Raw genomic sequence first — 17,069 nt, forward strand, 5'->3', positions numbered from 1 at the left:
TAGGTTGCTGAAATTGTTTTAACATTTCCAAATTCAAAAGGTAATTTCAATACCTTATGTAAAATTAGTGAACATTAGCTTGATTTCCAGATCATTAGCTGGGTGTATTTTGTGTAGTTTTGCCTATTTACCTTTAGCACTTGGAAACTTCGTATCATTAGAGTATTTTCTCTGTAAATTTCCCTTCAAGAATTGACAGTATGTGGTGTCATTAAGCAAGGCAAGATCTGTGCTCCTCTATTCATTATTCTGCTTCAGATGACTGTGTTGTGAATTCCTGCATATTTGCAAAACACATGCAAAACATATTTGGAAGTTAACTAAAGAAGGAAGTGGCTGTAGTCTTTAGCTAGGTTCTTAATAACATTGTCATATAATTTGGGTGTAAAAGGGTTATTGTGATGTTTGTATAAACACATAAGGGCATCTGTTGCATTCTCATCCTAATGCAGAATTCTTTACAGATTTACTTATAATCCTCCATTCCCCAATTCTCCCTTCTCAGAAAAGGATACCTTAAGTTGGTCTTTTAGTCTTAACAATATTATTCTTTCCCCTGGAACAGGTGGTTTGTGGTAGGTATGCACAATAATTTATATTCCAGCATTTAAAGTAGCTGTATTCCAACACTTCTAAGCATCTCAAGTTTCACCTTTGAAGTGTTACTCATAAATAAAATTATACACATCAACCTGTTCCCAGGATCCGTGGGAAAAAGGATAATAGCCTAGCATGATTTCTTATATAATTTTTTATTGTGTGCTGCTTATGATTAGTATTATTTTGCAGGATCACAATCCTGTGTATAGGGAGAAGTTGCAGATTTCCTGGATGTCAGAGTGAACTGCAGATTACCATCATGTGTTTTTCTTAGTGTATTAATATTTTTCCATAATGAGTCTTAAATTAAATGGTCTGCTTGTTATGGCTGGGTAGTTTGATTTGTGTGAACTTTTTATCTCTTGCTTCCATACTTCCCCTATTACAGTCTTATATTTCTCTTACTGGAAATACATGAAAATGCTCCAGCATTTTCAGCAGGAGCTGATGGGAGAGTCAGGACTTCAGCATATCAGCTGCTTGATTCATCCTGAATCCCACCTACCAAAAAATAATGACATTTGTTCTTAGTTTTTATGCCCTTCTTGGTCATTTCATACCTCTGGCTAGATACAATTAACTTACTTGATTTCGTTTAGTGCCATAATGCCCCTCAGAGCTTCTCCTTGATAGACCTTTTGTGAATTCACTACTTTCCTTTCTTCTGAGTACTGATAAAGTGACATTCCTGTGGATTCTCCCTGTCTCTCTCTTTGCACTTCAACTCTCACATCCTTTCACTTCCATTGTGGAAAATCATCGGTGAATTGTACCATTGTACTTCTGCTCTTAAAAGAGTTTGGCTGCAGATTCATCCTTCCTTTTTCATTCCAGTTAAGAGTTGTCATATCTCAGGTCCTATACAGAGGCTGTCATACAGATTCTAACTGAACAGCTGAAGTAGGTGTTCCCTGTTTGAACGGCTTTCCTGGACCACCTGGCAAAAGAATGAAACCTGCTGGTACAGGTGAAAAAATGCCTGCAGTGTCATGCCATGAAAAACCATTTGCTGTGGTTTTCAGCAGTTGCATGCTCTTTGTAGGCATACATTTCATCTTAGTGTTGCCAGCCATGTTTAATATATTGTTAAATCTACTTACTGAGCTTTAAAACTGTGTTTTCCTTTTCTGTGTGTTTTGTTTCATGGTTTTGTCTCCTATCTTTGCTTTTGCAGGCTGTTTTATATGTTTTGTTCATTTCTGCTTTCTTCACATCATTATTTGAGCGTTTTCTCTACATCCTCCACTGTTTTCTGCTGTTTTCCTTCTTCATATTTTTCCTTCTCTACTTTCTCTTTGAGCTAAACTCCTCCTCTTATTTTCTCTCTGTTCTCCAAATACTTGTTCTCGTTCACAGGTATGAGCAGTTCATGGTTTTTCCCATGTTGTCTCAGTCCCAATGCTACTGCTTGGGCTATTTTGCTTCCTCATATAAGTCCTTAGAACAAGTGACATTTCTGAGCTCCTTTTTATCCTGTTAAAGAGAAGTGTTGGCTTCTAGGCAGTTTTACACACTTGTATGTTCTCCCCACTCCTGGTCAGGCTCACCCTGCTATATTCTGGATGTTTAATGCAGGTGCCTAATTTATGTGTGTGGCCATCCATGACCACTTCTGTGGTCAGTGGGAAGAGAAGGGCTTCTTCAAATAGTGGTTTGCACCAGGAGGGACCAAACTGATCCCAAAAGTATCTCTCCCTCTCCACTGACCACCAAGGGAGCTTTGGATGACTGCTGTTCTTACCGGATGTCTCAGATTTGTAACAGTCACCTCTGCTAAAGTCTGCTGCTTGTACATGTGTTTTCAATTCTGATCTCCTACTAACACCATGGATTTTCAGGGCTTTCCCTATTTTTGCCTAAAATAATCAATGCATCCACGTACAGCAGTATGGAAACAATGTAAGAAAATTGAACTAGTGTGCTTTAGGAGCCTAAACAACATATTCAGCCTAATGACTTTGTGGGGAAAGAAAGTTCTCGCCACTTCCAGTCCTTGTGAAATTAGTTTTTCATCTGCCTCTATTGCTGCTGTCTGACTAATCAGTCTTGTGCACTGAACTGATGAACTGATCCTTCTGCTGCCACTTCCCTCCCTCTGCTGGAATACTGATGTACTCACGGCACAGTGAGAAAATATTTCAGTAGCTGAAGGTTTGCTAAAGGACAGCCTGAGGCCCAGACTGCAGAATTAGATCTTGAGTGGGAATATATAGGGAAAGAAGAAAAGCTGTGAAAGAGGGAGGCTAAAAATGCAACAGGCAGATTGAAAGAGCAGAGAAGAGCCATAAAGAGGATAATCAAAGCTGTATGAAATAACAGTGGTGTGTGCTTTTACCTGTGTGGCTGGCACTTCTGGAGCAAGAGGCACTTCTGAGTAACTTGATGAGTGTCAACTTTAGAAACTGAGAAGCTGATAATCTATTGGCTTGTTAATGGAGTTAGTTAATTGATGTAATTTTGGAATTTTTTTTTGCCTAATTTGACAAATACATTGGTAATGTTTAAAGAAAAGAATCATGTGATGTGTGAACATGAAATTGATCTGCCATGGTCAGCTCTGTCACTGTTCAAGGATAAATAATGGTGTTCTGTAACTCTGTTTGGTCACTTATCACTGTATTTGCTTTATGATTTATGTAGAGTAAATAATAGAAAAAACCTTTATGAATTTGATGGATACTTGGACATATCAAGGGGGTTTTTTTCAGAGTGCAGGTGAGGCAGCTTTCTGACAGCTTACTTCAGGACAAAGGAAAGCTGCATGAATGAAGTTTATAATATAAATGAGAATATTTGACACAGAGAATATAGATCTGTCTGTAACTTGCTTTATCCTATACCTGGAGTCTGCATTCAGCTATGGATACTGTCTTAGACTCTGTGAAGCACTGTTGAAAGCTTGAAAGAAATCAGGCATAGCTTTTTTTCCCATATGGCTTCTATACAACAAAAAAAGCTGAGGCTCTGTTCAGAAACTGTTCAGCACCTGAGAGACATTTTTCTCCAGTGATGTTCTTTGTTTTAATTATAAGTAGTTTTCTATATTATAAAATATGCTATTTGATAATTATTCAAACAATAATTCACTCCATTTATCGTTAGACTCTGGTTCCATGGTTCTTTATTCATGCTGAAGATGATGAGTTTTGGGAAGCTACAGACAGAGCAGCAAAGAGCCAGTGTAGTTGTCTGAAACATCAGGGCCCAACTCAAGAGGCTGATGGCCTTTGATAATTAATCATGCTGTAAATGTCTGCAGTAGAAGTCAGTGTTGGTCTCTTTACTTAAATTTTATGGTGTTGGCCTTTTGTGAAGGAGCTAAGTTAGACTTCAAGTTGATCAGGGGGAGAGAAAATCATGCTGCTCTGTATTAGATCTGCAGTTTTATGAGATGTTCTGAGTTTGACATAAATTATCAGTTGGGTGGAACACTGAAACTATTATTATAATTACAGCCTATGCTATCCCATATGACTATGGTTTGATGAGCTTGAATTTATAGATCTTTTATATGCATAAATTTGGAAAGAAACACCTCTAGCTTGTATAGTCCCACACTTCAAATGAAAACAGAAAATGTAAATTAGCTAAGCCTGCGTGTATATGCACCTTTGCAGGTTAAACAAATTTATTTACAGTTCTGATTTCTGCTGTGTGGTTTTGCAAATACATGTAGGGGATCCATGAGTAGTTCCACTGACAGTGCCAGTCCCGTGCTCTCGAGTACCTGTAGAGGAGGCAGCACATCAGATTTCCATATTTTTATATGGAATATAAAAGGATGTTGTTACTGACAGTGGCATCAAGCATGGACAGAAATCGTTGCAGTTCATGGCCTGACAGTTTGACATTGATACTTGAACACTCTAGTGGAGAAAACTCTGTAATAAATGAATTCTAAACTCACGGATTTTTTTATCAAAGAACTTGATTTTGCAAAGCTTAGGCTTCGTTACTTGGAGTTAGGAGGTACGACAGCATCCTTTAAACCTCGCTTTTGACACGACACGACGCAAAGTTTAGGCAAGGAAAAAAAAAAAAAAAAAAAAAAAAAGCTATTTTAGAAAGAACTGTGGAATGACAATGAGAAGGCCCTTTCCCTGGGAGACAGGTTACGGGTATAACGAGAGCAGCAGCGCGCAGGAAACTCGCTCGGTGTCCCCCGTGTGCCCGGGGCCGGGCGAGGAGCGGAGGGAGGGATGGGAAGGAGGGGATGGAAGGGAGGGGATGGAAGGAGGGGATGGAAGGGAAGGAGGGAGGGAGGGAGCCGGGGGGACGGGGACGCGCCCGCCCGGAGCGAGTTTCCTGCTCGCCGCTGCCTTTAAGGAGGCGCCGGGTTTAAGGTGGAGCGGCAGGAGGGCGGGGCGCGCCCGCCCGGCCCCGCCCGCCGCGTCGCTCTGCGGTCCGCCCCCCTGGCCGGGGCAGCGGGTGCCAGGCGGGGTTGTGATGCGGCCGTTGTTTTTGTAGGGTCGCGGTGCGGAGGTAGCGAGGCGGCCCATGGAGCTGGGGTACGCCTGGCAGGCGGCGTAGCCCTGCCCGCCCCCCCCCCGCTCCCTTCCGCCGCTTTGTTAGCGCAAACACAAGCGCGCCTCACCTACACGGTGAAGAGGAAGGCAGCGCTCCCCGCACAATAATGGGCACCCGGGCGCTGCCCCCCGGGCCGCCGCAGAGGTGAGTCGGCGCCGCCGCAGGGCCGCAGGTTCCCCGCGGGGAGGAAGCAAGAGCGAGCGGGGCGGGCTGACAGCGCCGCGGCGCTGCCTTAAGAGCGGGGCGCCACCTTAAGCGGCCGCTGACTTTTCTCGTTACATTGTAGCAGCGGAAAGAATGTCGGCGCGGGCCGCGGGTGACGTCAGGAGGGAGCAGCGCGGCGCGGCCGCCAGGCAGCGGCAGCGGCGGCCCCGCCACGGCGAGGGAGGAGGCGGAGGAGGCGGGAGCGGCGCCGGCCCCGCCGCCACCGCAGCGGCAATGGCGGCCGTCGGGGAGCGCAGGTCCCTGCCCAGCCCCGAGGCGATGTTGGGGCAGCCCTGGAGCCACTGGGTCGATGCTGCTAAACTTCACGGGAACGACGGTGAGTGGCCGCCGAGCACCGCCGCCCCCTCCCCCCGCCGCTCCCCGCGGGTGCCCCGGGACGCGCGGCGGGGAGCGGGCCCGCGGGGAGGTTGGGTCCGTTCCCAGCCCCGGCGTTCGCGGCCGCGTTCGTTGCGCGGTGCGCGCCCCCCGGGCCGGCTCGGGAGCGGGCAGCGCCTGCCCCAGTTCCTGTAATCCGGGACACGCTCCCCGGAGCCCGGCACCTCCTGCCCTGGATTCAGCCGCGGCGTGGGGCGGGCAGCTCCCGCCGCAGGTGAGGCATCCCCGCCGCTGACAGCGGCCGCCCCGCGCCGGGGCCCGGGAGCCCCGGTCCCTCCGCGCCGTGTTTACTGTGCTGTGCCCGCGGGCGAGCGGCTACAGGTCACCAGCGGGGGGTCAGTCCTACCCTCTGGCTTTCCCACGGATTGAGATCTTGTGGATTTTTGGTTTTAGGAACAGCATTAGAAGAAAGTTACAAGGAATACGGAAGAAACCGAGAAGCGATGCGACTTTGCCGAGAAGGTGAGTGCGATTCATTCTTGAAGAAAAGTGCACGGAGAAGTTTTCTTCCTTATAACTACTTAGCAGAGGGTCAGGCTTGGGAAGGAGAAAGGATCAGAGTCTTCTATCGGTTTGGGTTTAGGACTGGTGGCCTGTCAGTGGCTGATGTTATTAGCATTATTATTAAATTACTACGTATTTTCAAAACTACGACTTAGGGCATAGACTGTCTTTACTGTGTTTCTGTATGGTTTGGGTTTTTTTTTTTCTTTAGACTATAAATAGTCCTAAGGAAGTTCTGTGACCAACACTGATAAAATCTTCTCTTGCGTTACATTTTTTTTTTTGTTCTTGGTATAATCCGTGTCAGTATTTCAATACCAATCCTTTCCTCTCTCATGTCAATGCTTTATGTTTATTACTTGGTACTCTGCTAAATGAGAGTGACCTTTCACCTGTGATTAGCAAAAGCCCATTACGGCCTAGTTTCTTGCAAGAGTAACAATGCTACTTGGAGCTGTAAGCAGATGATGAATGAAAGTTATAGATTGTTATTTACTTTCAAACAGACACTGGAAAAAAAAGGATGAGATGAGCCTGATTTATTATGTTAATTTTATTTGTTGTTTTTCTAGTTTAATGATTGTTTTAGAACAGAGAAAGTTTTTATAATCTTAATATTGTTGGTTCTTGTTTCCCTCTGAGTGCCTGAGACGTGCCAGAGAACAGGCCCAGCTGTTTTAAATACTGGAGCAGTTAGACCCAAGTCATTTATTTGATTTTGTTAGAAATGGAAGACTGAGTTTGTAGTTATGGTTTACAATCATGGGAAGCAGAACTTGCCAGCGACCTTAGGAGATGATCTGATTCAGCACTTACTGACTTGTGAGCTGCAAGCAGCAGATGAAACCTAAAGCAAGGTGGCACAGGCTAGCAGGATGGGAGGCAGTGGTCCATATTGAGTCTGAATCCAAATGGCTATTTTTTGTAGAATTCCTGATGTTGCTAAAATTTGGAAAATACAGTTTCTAGGATCAGAGTTGGTGGTCAGTGGCATGGAAGAAAGATGCAGTAGGTCGCTGTGCTGCAGTGTTCAGATTCACTTGTGTTGTTTTGCCATCTTAAGTGTATCTGTGAGTCTTTAGACAGTTGAAAAATCACTTTATTGCTTCATTGGCAAGTTGCAATCTAATCATTGTGGTGGATATGTAATTCATTTTTCTGAACAGGCAAATCATTCGAAGGCTAAAAAGCATTTACAACAATAAACATACACATTACCCTAGTAAAGATTTTACCAATAAGGATTTTCAAACATTTGTTCTTATTTCTATCTCTTAAAACAGAAGCATCTAAGGTTTCCAGATTCTGAAGATTAGCTGGTGGGGTAAAGAATAATCTATCCTAATTTTTTCCCAATGGACAGAGATCATGGAACTGCTTTTGCCCAGGCTGATCACTGAGACACAGCTTTTGTGCACAGACTCCAACTATGTGCATGATTTGTAGGGTTATGAGTTGAAGGAAGTTCATAAAATATTTAGACAATTAAAAGTGAAACTTAGTAGCCCAGTCAGGCTTCCAGAAGTCTATTTATTTTGGTTGCTTTATGACAAATGAATGAGACACTGACTTGACATATACCTGTAGCTGGTCTGTAGGGAGCTTGGCCTGCTGCAAAATAAAGCTAAAGTAGTATTAATTACATTTAGATTAACTTAACTTAGGGAACTAGGGAAGCAGCAAACATGCCAGATACGTATGTGTTATCAAATAAAACTTTGAAAATCCTGTAAATTATTCCTTTTCCCAGGAAGAATTTTACATTCAATATTGAGGAACAAACATTTATTAAATAATTGGACTTTCTAAACCTTGGTTCTTCATAGAGGAAGGTGAACCAAAAGTATAAATTTTGTTAAATCCACTTTAACCTCAAGGCTTTTGTCGTGGTACCCCACAGTACTTTAAATACAAGTAACAGCAGAACTCCTTGTGTAAGAAAGTTATTTCTCTGCAGATTGGGAGTTGACTCTGAGGCCCAACTTCACAAAAGGATTTCAAGGTTATTTAGGCTAATTTAACCTTGCATTGCAACTCTTCCAGTTTGCATAAAAGAATTAAATATTCATGGCCTGGAGAGGGAGCAAAAGAAGGAACATGACTTTACAGCCTATGTATTAGAATTAGGTTCAAAACCAAGAACCATTTTCTTTATTTAACCATTGTCAGGCTGTGTCCCCACTGGGGTATGGGTGGTGGTTTTTTCTTTTCCCATGTGTTTCTCTGCTCCTCCTGGTGGGAATGGCCTCATCCTCTGCCTGCCTGGTGGCAAGAGGTGGATTTCAGCCTCCCAGGCAGTTGAGTCTGAGTCTCCTGAATGAAGAGTGAGTGTTCCTCTTTTTGTAACACTGTATTAGAAAAGGGGCTTAACATTGCCAGCTTCTCCTTTTGTTAAACTTTAAAGGCAAAGAATGATGCATGCTATTTCTTTTAAAGGAATAAAGGAGGCTGTAACTGTAATTCTGGGGCAATGTTTGCAAGCTGTTTGCAGGATTTCAGACACACCTTTGTCAGTGGCGCTTTCTATTTGCTCATCAGGCAGCTCCTCTCAGCATTGTAGTGGTTGTGAAGCCTAATGAGTCCCTAATACCTGTCAATGATGCTAGTTCCATGCAGGGATCAGAAAGCATGTCTCAAACATGTTTTTTTTTCCTTTATCTAACCCTTCTTGTCATAACCAAGCTCACATTGAAGTAAGAATTTGAATCTGAGCTTCCCAAACTCCCAGTGTTTGTATCTCGTACTTCCCTGTTTCTTTTTCACTGCTCTTATATGCTTTCTGTTCTGCTAATACATAATATTAAATCATTCCTGCTGGGATCCTCACTGACCTTCATCAAAGTGAGAAACTCACTGGATACTTTCCTATATGTTGCTTTTTGAGACAGTAACAGTCCACACTGAGCTTTGATGTAGAAATCAGAGCTGCAAGAATAAGATATGGGCCCAATGGACTTGACTTGCTCTTGGTATGGAAAATTCCCAGGAGATGGAAGTGAGAGAGGGATACTCAATTGGATGGGAAAATTTTACTTTAAAATAAGCCTTAAACTTTACTTTGACTTTGTACACTGAAGCCTCCTTCTGCTGAGCAATCCTATCAAGGTATGGACATGTTAGAAGCAATTGTGCTTATTAGTTATTTTCATGTGTAATTGATGTGACAGAATCTTTTGGCTCATGCAGTCACTTAATAATTTACTGCTTTGTGAACCAGCTAAAGGTGTGAATCCCCTGCCACTCACTTGTGCTGTGATGAAGGAAGGATAGCATGTCACATTATAATATGTAGATGAATTCCTAAACAGCAAGGCAGAAAATCTCATCCTCTCCATACATTTTTCCTACATTTTAAAATGAAACTTTGCTGAAGTGCATATTCCAAACTTGTGTGATAGTGGGAGCAAGTGTCATCAGATGCAGCCAAAATGTTTTCAGACACTCAGTTCATCTTGGAGGTGCAGTGGATCTTAAAAGGAGGTTGATGTGTCTGTAGTACCTGACAGTGTTTGATTTGGAAAAAAATTACTCTTTATATCAAACCTCATAATCAGGGCTTGAAACAATTTTTCAGGAGATCCTTGCTAACTTGTGCTGGATTTAATTTTCTTTCAAGAATTTTTCTAGCCCATTGTTGCAAAGAGGATCTCTAAATAGAACTGTGTGTGTGAGTGTAGAGTTCATGCGTGGTAACTTTGACAGGCTTCAACAGAGGCAACTGTTGCTTCTTGCAAAATTTGACAACAAATTGGCTCATTTTGCTCTCTGAAAGAGTAGAGAAGCTGTGGATAACAGCTGGAAACACTGAGGACCAAAGTTGTTTATTGGGGCTGGGTGCCTAACCCTCTCCCACCACTCAAGGAACTCTTGACTCTCCCCACAGTAAAATTTCAATTGCTAAAGGTTATCATGTATGTTCCTTTAAATAAAACAAAAACATGGGAAAGAAAATCCAAAATAAGAAACCCAAAACCAAGCCATCCCCACCCCAAATCTATGCTGGAGAGTCAGAGAGAGGCAACCCATGTGCATCATCATTACATGTACCATTAGTTATTAATTTGTGCAACCCTTTTGAAGTGGTTGGGATAAAAGTCTGTTAGATTCTTACACTGACTCAATAAATGTTTCTGAAATACTTAAAATTATAAAACTTGCAAGAAAGAAAATGATAGCATCTCAGATGGGAAAAGAAAAGCATGGAGAGCAGAAAAGAGATTTGGTTAGACAATTTAAAATTATTTCTTTTTAACAGTGTATTCAGTGCATGCTGAAACTATGGTGTCTTTACTAGAGCTTAAGCACCTCATTCTTTCAGTTACACATCCAGCCCCTTTTTTAGTTTGTTTGAATATTTTTGTGTGTGTTACACCCTTTGACAGGTGAATCCCTTGGTACTGTCTATTTCACTCGTACTGCTGTCATAGCTTAGAATTAACTGGCAGCAAAGTAGAGGAGGAGGACAGAACATCTGTAACTTGGGTCACAAATCAGAATTGCTGTTGACTGTAGGGTGATGTAACACAGTACCAGCTTTTAGAATGTACTGTCTTAATAAAGCAAGCCTTGAATTTTCTATGGGAATACAGATTGGCAATTTTTGGTAGGCACCTTCAGAAGACATCCTGGAAGGTTTAGTGACAGTAGGAATCAGGAGGTGGGAGCAAACTCTGTTCAGCATCTTGTCACCTGGTAACAGCTCAGCTTCTGGTCTTTGACAGTTAATATGTCTTGGGGATAAAAAAAAAAGCTCTGTGAACCTCTAGGGCATTCAGCAGAAGCTTTGAGGTTTGATTATATTAATTGCTATTAATGGAAGTTACCAGAGCTGTGGCAGTACTAAGAGCCTTGTTCTTCTTGAGCTCTTTCTAGGCAGGGTTGAGCAGTGAAATCCAGGCCTGGGAGGCTCACTAGAAGCATCTTTATCACATAGACCCAAGGTCTAGGGTTTTCCCAGCAGCAGGTATCATGAATAATTAAAGCACTGGTGAAACTTCTGTTCCAATATTAAATTGTAAATAAAAGTCAGGGACAGAATCTTATTTCAAATATAAATTTGTGTTTATTCAGCCTTGGGAGGTGCTTAGTTGAGTTGATTTTTTGTTATGTCAGATCATATCAGAGAGATGCTTCGAGGGCTCTATAGTCCTTGACTACCTGCAAAAACACTTGTGAGGATTTTTAATACATTGAAATAAATATTTTAGGGTAGCAGTACAACGTCCCATGCTTCTTTTTTTTACATTCTGCATAGCTCTTCACAGTTTGTAATTAGATAAATCTCTTCTTCATTTCATTGCATTTTAATTGACTATTTACACAAATTGTTTCACAGTTTTGTGGACTGGTTATCGTAAAACAATTACAGGGAGACTTTAAAATTGCATTGGACTGTTTAGGAAAATTGTGGAGGTTTTATGAGATTGCTTGAAAAACGTGTAATTTGAAAGGATCTTACTTCTGAAATCCTGTGCAGTGATTAGCCCTCATTTTTTTCTAGTTATTTTTTTCCTTGAAATCTAAGTTCTGTTTACAATATTTAATTATTTCTGGCGAGATGAGTCAGGTGTTATAAATAGAATATTGTGATGTTACACTGCAAGTTAGAACTGTGTCATCTCTCATGCTTTAAAGATACTTTGCAGGTTTTAGATATTACCATAGTATTAGTGTGGTATTGCAGGGCCATGGGGACTTTAGCTGGAGCCACAGCCACAAAACTGTCTTGATCTGTCCATAATATGTGAGGAGGCAGGATATTTTCTTTTTTATAAGAACCTTTGGAAATTTGTCAGTCCACATATGTAACAGTCAGGAATTCACTGTTATCTAATGCTTCTTAAGTGATATGTATGATTAGCTAGGTTATTCCTGTGCAGAAAAAGTGATGTCTTGATAATACTTGGTTAAAGATTGGGTTTTGTATCCTTTCTGTGCTATATTTAACAACAAAACTCTGAGAGAGCAACAATGCAATAAATATGTAGAAATGTCACTTTCATACAAGGTGGTAACTTTGTTATCCAAGTAGAGAGGAAAAACAAAAAGGCTTAGTGAAGGATACTTTTAAATAAATTGGGTTAAGAGGATGCAGATTACTCTCTCTAAGGTAACTATTTTAAAAGGTGTTTCTGCCATTGCAGCAGATCTGTGATAATGAATGTGTCCAGTTCTTGCTGCTTTCCTGGCTATGCCAAGCCTGTGGCTGGAGCTGCTGAAGGTTATCTGGGGATAGATGTGATCTCTTGTCTCTTAGAAGACAGAAAAGATTTCATCTTTCACAAACCATTGCAATATTTGACTTGTAATTATCTATTCTAATTAATCTCTAAGATGCTTGAGTTTCTCTTCCTGTGTAATGAATGAAATAATCCACTGCTGTGGATGTTCACCATAATGTTATTTCCTAGGCATTCTTACAGTGTAGGTGACAGCACAGAGATGAATAGAGCTTTGTACTTACACTTCAAGTTTTTTAGCAGCAAGTGTTAAAATCTGACAAAGGGAATTCAAAGTCTAATGCAGCAGAGTAGCATGATTATAAAAGCAGTTGTCACAGAAAGCAGTAAATTTATTGTAATCTGTGTTTCCACTGCTAGAAGGCTTTGCAAGTCAAAAGCTGTCTCTGCTTGTGCAGGCTGTGTGCAGCTGTGAGCCAGGACCAGTGCTGGTGGCTCTCTCAGTGATCCTTGTGGCAAGTCAGACACTCATGGCAACCCCAGATACTGCAGGGTATGACAGGATGTGACTTCATCAAAGTAAACTGCACACACAGCTGCTGCCACATTGCTTGGAGTCATGATTGCTAGGTTTGGAAATGGCAAATATTCAGGGTTATTGGCTCAGGTAGATTAGGAATACTCAAATGCTCAGTTACTTGTGTGTGCACAAGCCCATCAACCCTATGGAATAAACTGGTTTGTGGAAGGATGTGTTTCAAATGAGAAAGATTGTTCATTTACAAGCTCACCCCCATCCTGATCTCCACTTCTGATAGCTTTGGCATTGCCCATGGATAAACTTCATTGATAATATAAGGGGAAAGGGGTAATTGGTTATGCCTTGTTTTTCTGCTGGGGGGATTATATTAGGCAGAAAACATGTAATGTTCTTATCTGCTCTTTTTCTGTTGCTAAGCAGGACTTGAATCTTCATCGACTGTAGTGCAACAGAAAATGCAGCTTTCTCAACTGAAAAAAGAGCTGAAGGGCTAAAATCCTGTAGGGAGCAATTTTGAGGTTAAGTCCATATTGCTTTGGTTCTGAAATCTAGAGCCCTCATTGTTTTCTTTGCAAGCAAGTTGGTTGGATGCTTTCTCACTGATACAGTTGCCTGGAAGTCCTACAGCAGCTTGCCTTAAAATGAAGTGTGGAGGTTTTAATGAGTTAAATTTGAAAATCAAGTCCTGTAATGAATACACAGTAAATTGGATATTTGCTTTCAATGAGCATAAATTTCTGTTGTATTTTACCCTTCATAAAAATTTAACTTTCAGTCTATGGTTTTGTTCACTGACTGCCTAAGTGGCATTGTAGATGCTGTGAGTAGGAAAATGGGAGTTCTGATGGTTTCTTAAGTGTTACCTGGGAATGTGGGGTCTTGTTGTGATCCTCTGAAGTCAGCAGGGTTTTTCTTGTGACTGGAAGGAGAATGTAGGACCAGGCTGTGGGGCTCAGAGGAGACAGCCATGTTCACTGCAACCTCACATCAGACACCAAAGGTGCTTCACTATGCAAACATTTAATTGTCAGTCCCTAGATATTCTAGCCGTGGCTTTGTCAAGGTACATATACCCTAAATTACACCCTCTGGCTATTGTTTCAGGCGAAACTATGGAGGAAAATCTGTATCAGTTTACACCTAGGGTGTGGTTCTGCAATCTTTTTTTTTTTTTTCTTCCTAGTAATTCTGGATTAAGCAGCTCCTCTGTCTCTGCTGAGTGAAACACTTGTGAAATAATAGTTGAATTCTAACTGTAAAGTTGTTTCCAAAACAAGGTGATGGCTGCTTAAAGGAGAACCTTAAATTTCCATCACGTGTTTGGTCTGGAAATCTAGAATGACTGTGCTTGATTATGTATCTTTTCAGAGTGAATCTGATCCGATTTTTGCATGTCTGCCTACAAGACTGCATAGCATTATAGATCTTGTACCTTGGTTATCTTTGAGCATTAAAGATGTCATCTCATTGAATAAGCAGAGTGCAAGTCAGGACCAGTTGTAAGTGTTATATTGTGAACTAGCAAGAACTAGCTGTTATTATTATTATTATTTTGTTGGGTTTTTTTAATTCCTTTTTCATAATTAGTTATGTTAGGAGGCCAGGTAATAGAAATTGAAAGTTTTTCTAAGGTTCCTGAGGTGCTTCCCAGTAACTTTGTGAACTGGAGAAAATACCATTTGAATTTGTGTTACTCTGCTAAACAAAACTTACAGCATCATTTATCTTTATTTCTTACTGGAGGGCAATTGCAAATGATGCCAAAAGGAGAAAGAAGCATCATTTATACAACATACATAAATGTGTTCCATACCAAATACTCTTTTTATCCCTTCAGAACAAATCTATAGTTGTGTGGAATATCCAGAAGCCTCAAATGCTGCAAAGATTTGGGTTAACTGGCAGTATTTTTGATGAATATGTCAAAGGGATAATAAGTGTTCCCAATAGTCAGACAGTGTGGGTGTTGGATTATTGAGACAGCCATATAAAATAATTTGGAAAGCACTTTTCAAAATAATACATTTTCCAAATAATTTCTCCACTTTTCCCAAGAAATGTTAAAATCATCTATTTCATTCCTGTTCAATTAGAATGGCTCTAGAAATATATTAAAGGAGTTTAACTTGCCTCTGATGACTAGAAACTTTTGCTAGGCCTTGGTTTATAAGGAATATGATTTTGGGATTTAGGATATTGTCATAGTTTGACACTGGCCCAATGCCAGGTACCCATGACAGTCACTCACCCTCCCCTGACACAGCTGGACAGAGGAGAGAAAAATTTAATGAAGGATTCCTGAGTGGAGATAAGGACCAGAAGAAAACACTCCAAGGGCAAAGCAGGCTCATCTTAGAGGTACAAAGTGAATTTATTGCTAGCAAAGTCAGAGGAGGATAATGAGAAGTAAAAAAAGCTGTTAAAACACCTTTTCTTCCCCCAGCCCCTCCCTCCTTCCCAGGACAGCACAGGGAGACAGAGCCTGGGGGTTTGGTCACTTCATCACTGAGGTTTTCTTCCCCTGCCCAGGGAGAGGAATCCTTCCCTGTGACACTGTGGGGTCCCTCCCATGGGAACCAGCTCTGCATGAACTTCTCCAGTGTGGGACCAATCTCACAAGAGTAACCCTCCCAAAACTGCTGCAGTGGGAGACCCTCCCAGGGCACACAGCCCTCCCAAAACTGCTGTGGTGTGGGTCACTCTTCCACGAGGTCAGTGCTCCAGGGACAGGCTGCTCCAGCTGAGGCCAGGGCTCCTCTCTGCACTGGGTCTGCATTGGGTCACAGCATCCTCCAGGCATCACCCATCCATCCACAGGGGATGCAGAGATCCACCCACTCCAGTAGGGGCACCTTCCCCAGGGGCTGTGGGGGGATCTCTGCATCCCCATGGATCCCCAGGGGCTGTGGGGGGATCTCTGCATCCCCATGGATCCCCAGGGGCTGTGGGAGAATCTCTGCATCCCCCATGGATCCCCAGGGGCTGTGGGGGGATCTCTGCATCCCCATGGATCCCCAGGGGCTGTGGGAGAATCTCTGCATCCCCATGGATCCCCAGGGGCTGTGGGGGGATCTCTGCATCCCCCATGGATCCCCAGGGGCTGTGGGGGGATCTCTGCATCCCCCATGGATCCCCAGGGGCTGTGGGGGGATCTCTGCATCCCCCATGGATCCCCAGGGGCTGTGGGGGGATCTCTGCATCCCCCATGGATCCCCAGGGGCTGTGGGGGGATCTCTGCATCCCCATGGATCCCCAGGGGCTGTGGGGGGATCTCTGCATCCCCATGGATTCCCAGGGGCTGAGGGGCACAGCTGCCTCCCCATAGCCTCACCACAGCCTGCAGAGGAATCTCAGCTCTGGCCTCTGGAGCACCTCCTGCCCCTCCTTCTCCTTTTCCTTTTGCTCTTTCTCGTCCCCTTGTCCCTGCACTCCTTTTCCTCCCTTTCTCATTCCCCTGTCCTTGGTGTCTCCAGGTTGTTTCCCTCACATGTTCTCACCTCTTCCTCCTCTCTGGCTAGTGACCCCCTGTCCCACTGTGTTGTGATTTCCTTCTTCCTCTGCTGTCACAGGGGCATTACCACCCTCTGTAACTGGCCAGCCTTGGCCAGCAGCATCTCCATCCTCAGAGCCATCAGGGGCTGCCTCTGTTGCACACCATGGACTCTTCCAGCAGCTTCTCTCAGAAGCCACCTCTGTAATCACCTCTGTGTTTCCCCCACTAGCAAAACTAGGCTGTGCAAAACCAACCCAGATGTTCAGATAATTCATTTTTTAAAACATAGAATCTGTATTTGAATGTGGCTGTTCTGCTCAGCTAAGAGAGATGGCAGTTGTCCTGCTCTCCCTGGTACTAACATAACTATTTGAGAGGAAAGGCCTAAATTAATTTCCTGATAGGCAGCATTTACTTCATAAAAGTACTTAAAGATGAATTCCCAAAAGCAACTTTGGTTTTTGTTTCTGTGAAGTTGTGTTACTCAACACAAAAAAAAAGAATCCTTCTAGTTAAGGAGCTTCTGTTCCATGTTGTAGTTTGTAGTTTATAGAAGAGGAGTTTTGGGCCAAATTCAATATAATCTGTGTTATCTACCAAAGGTGCTCTAATATATGCTTATAAT

The 17,069-nt window shown here is 42.6% G+C and overlaps 1 protein-coding gene across 4 annotated transcripts in view; it reads left to right on the forward strand.

Annotated features, from left to right (window-relative positions):
* Nucleotides 1-4,993: 4,993 nt before the first annotated feature.
* Nucleotides 4,994-17,069, forward strand: part of ATXN7 (ataxin 7) — a 56,418-nt gene continuing 44,342 nt past the window's right edge. Inside the window, exons 1-3 of one of the 4 annotated variants that reach the window (XM_079316654.1) lie at nucleotides 4,994-5,271; nucleotides 5,414-5,668; nucleotides 6,121-6,189. In XM_079316654.1, coding sequence (XP_079172780.1) covers nucleotides 5,425-5,668; nucleotides 6,121-6,189 — 313 coding nt within the window. In that variant the 5' untranslated portion in view covers nucleotides 4,994-5,271; nucleotides 5,414-5,424. Of the gene's footprint in view, nucleotides 5,272-5,413; nucleotides 5,669-5,808; nucleotides 5,942-6,120; nucleotides 6,190-17,069 lie in introns of those variants that run through there. The other 3 variants (XM_079316652.1, XM_079316653.1, XM_079316655.1) reach the window with 3 other exon arrangements.

The sequence above is a fragment of the Erithacus rubecula genome (assembly GCF_903797595.1).
Source record: "Erithacus rubecula genome assembly, chromosome: 13".
NCBI classification, from domain to species: domain Eukaryota; kingdom Metazoa; phylum Chordata; class Aves; order Passeriformes; family Muscicapidae; genus Erithacus; species Erithacus rubecula.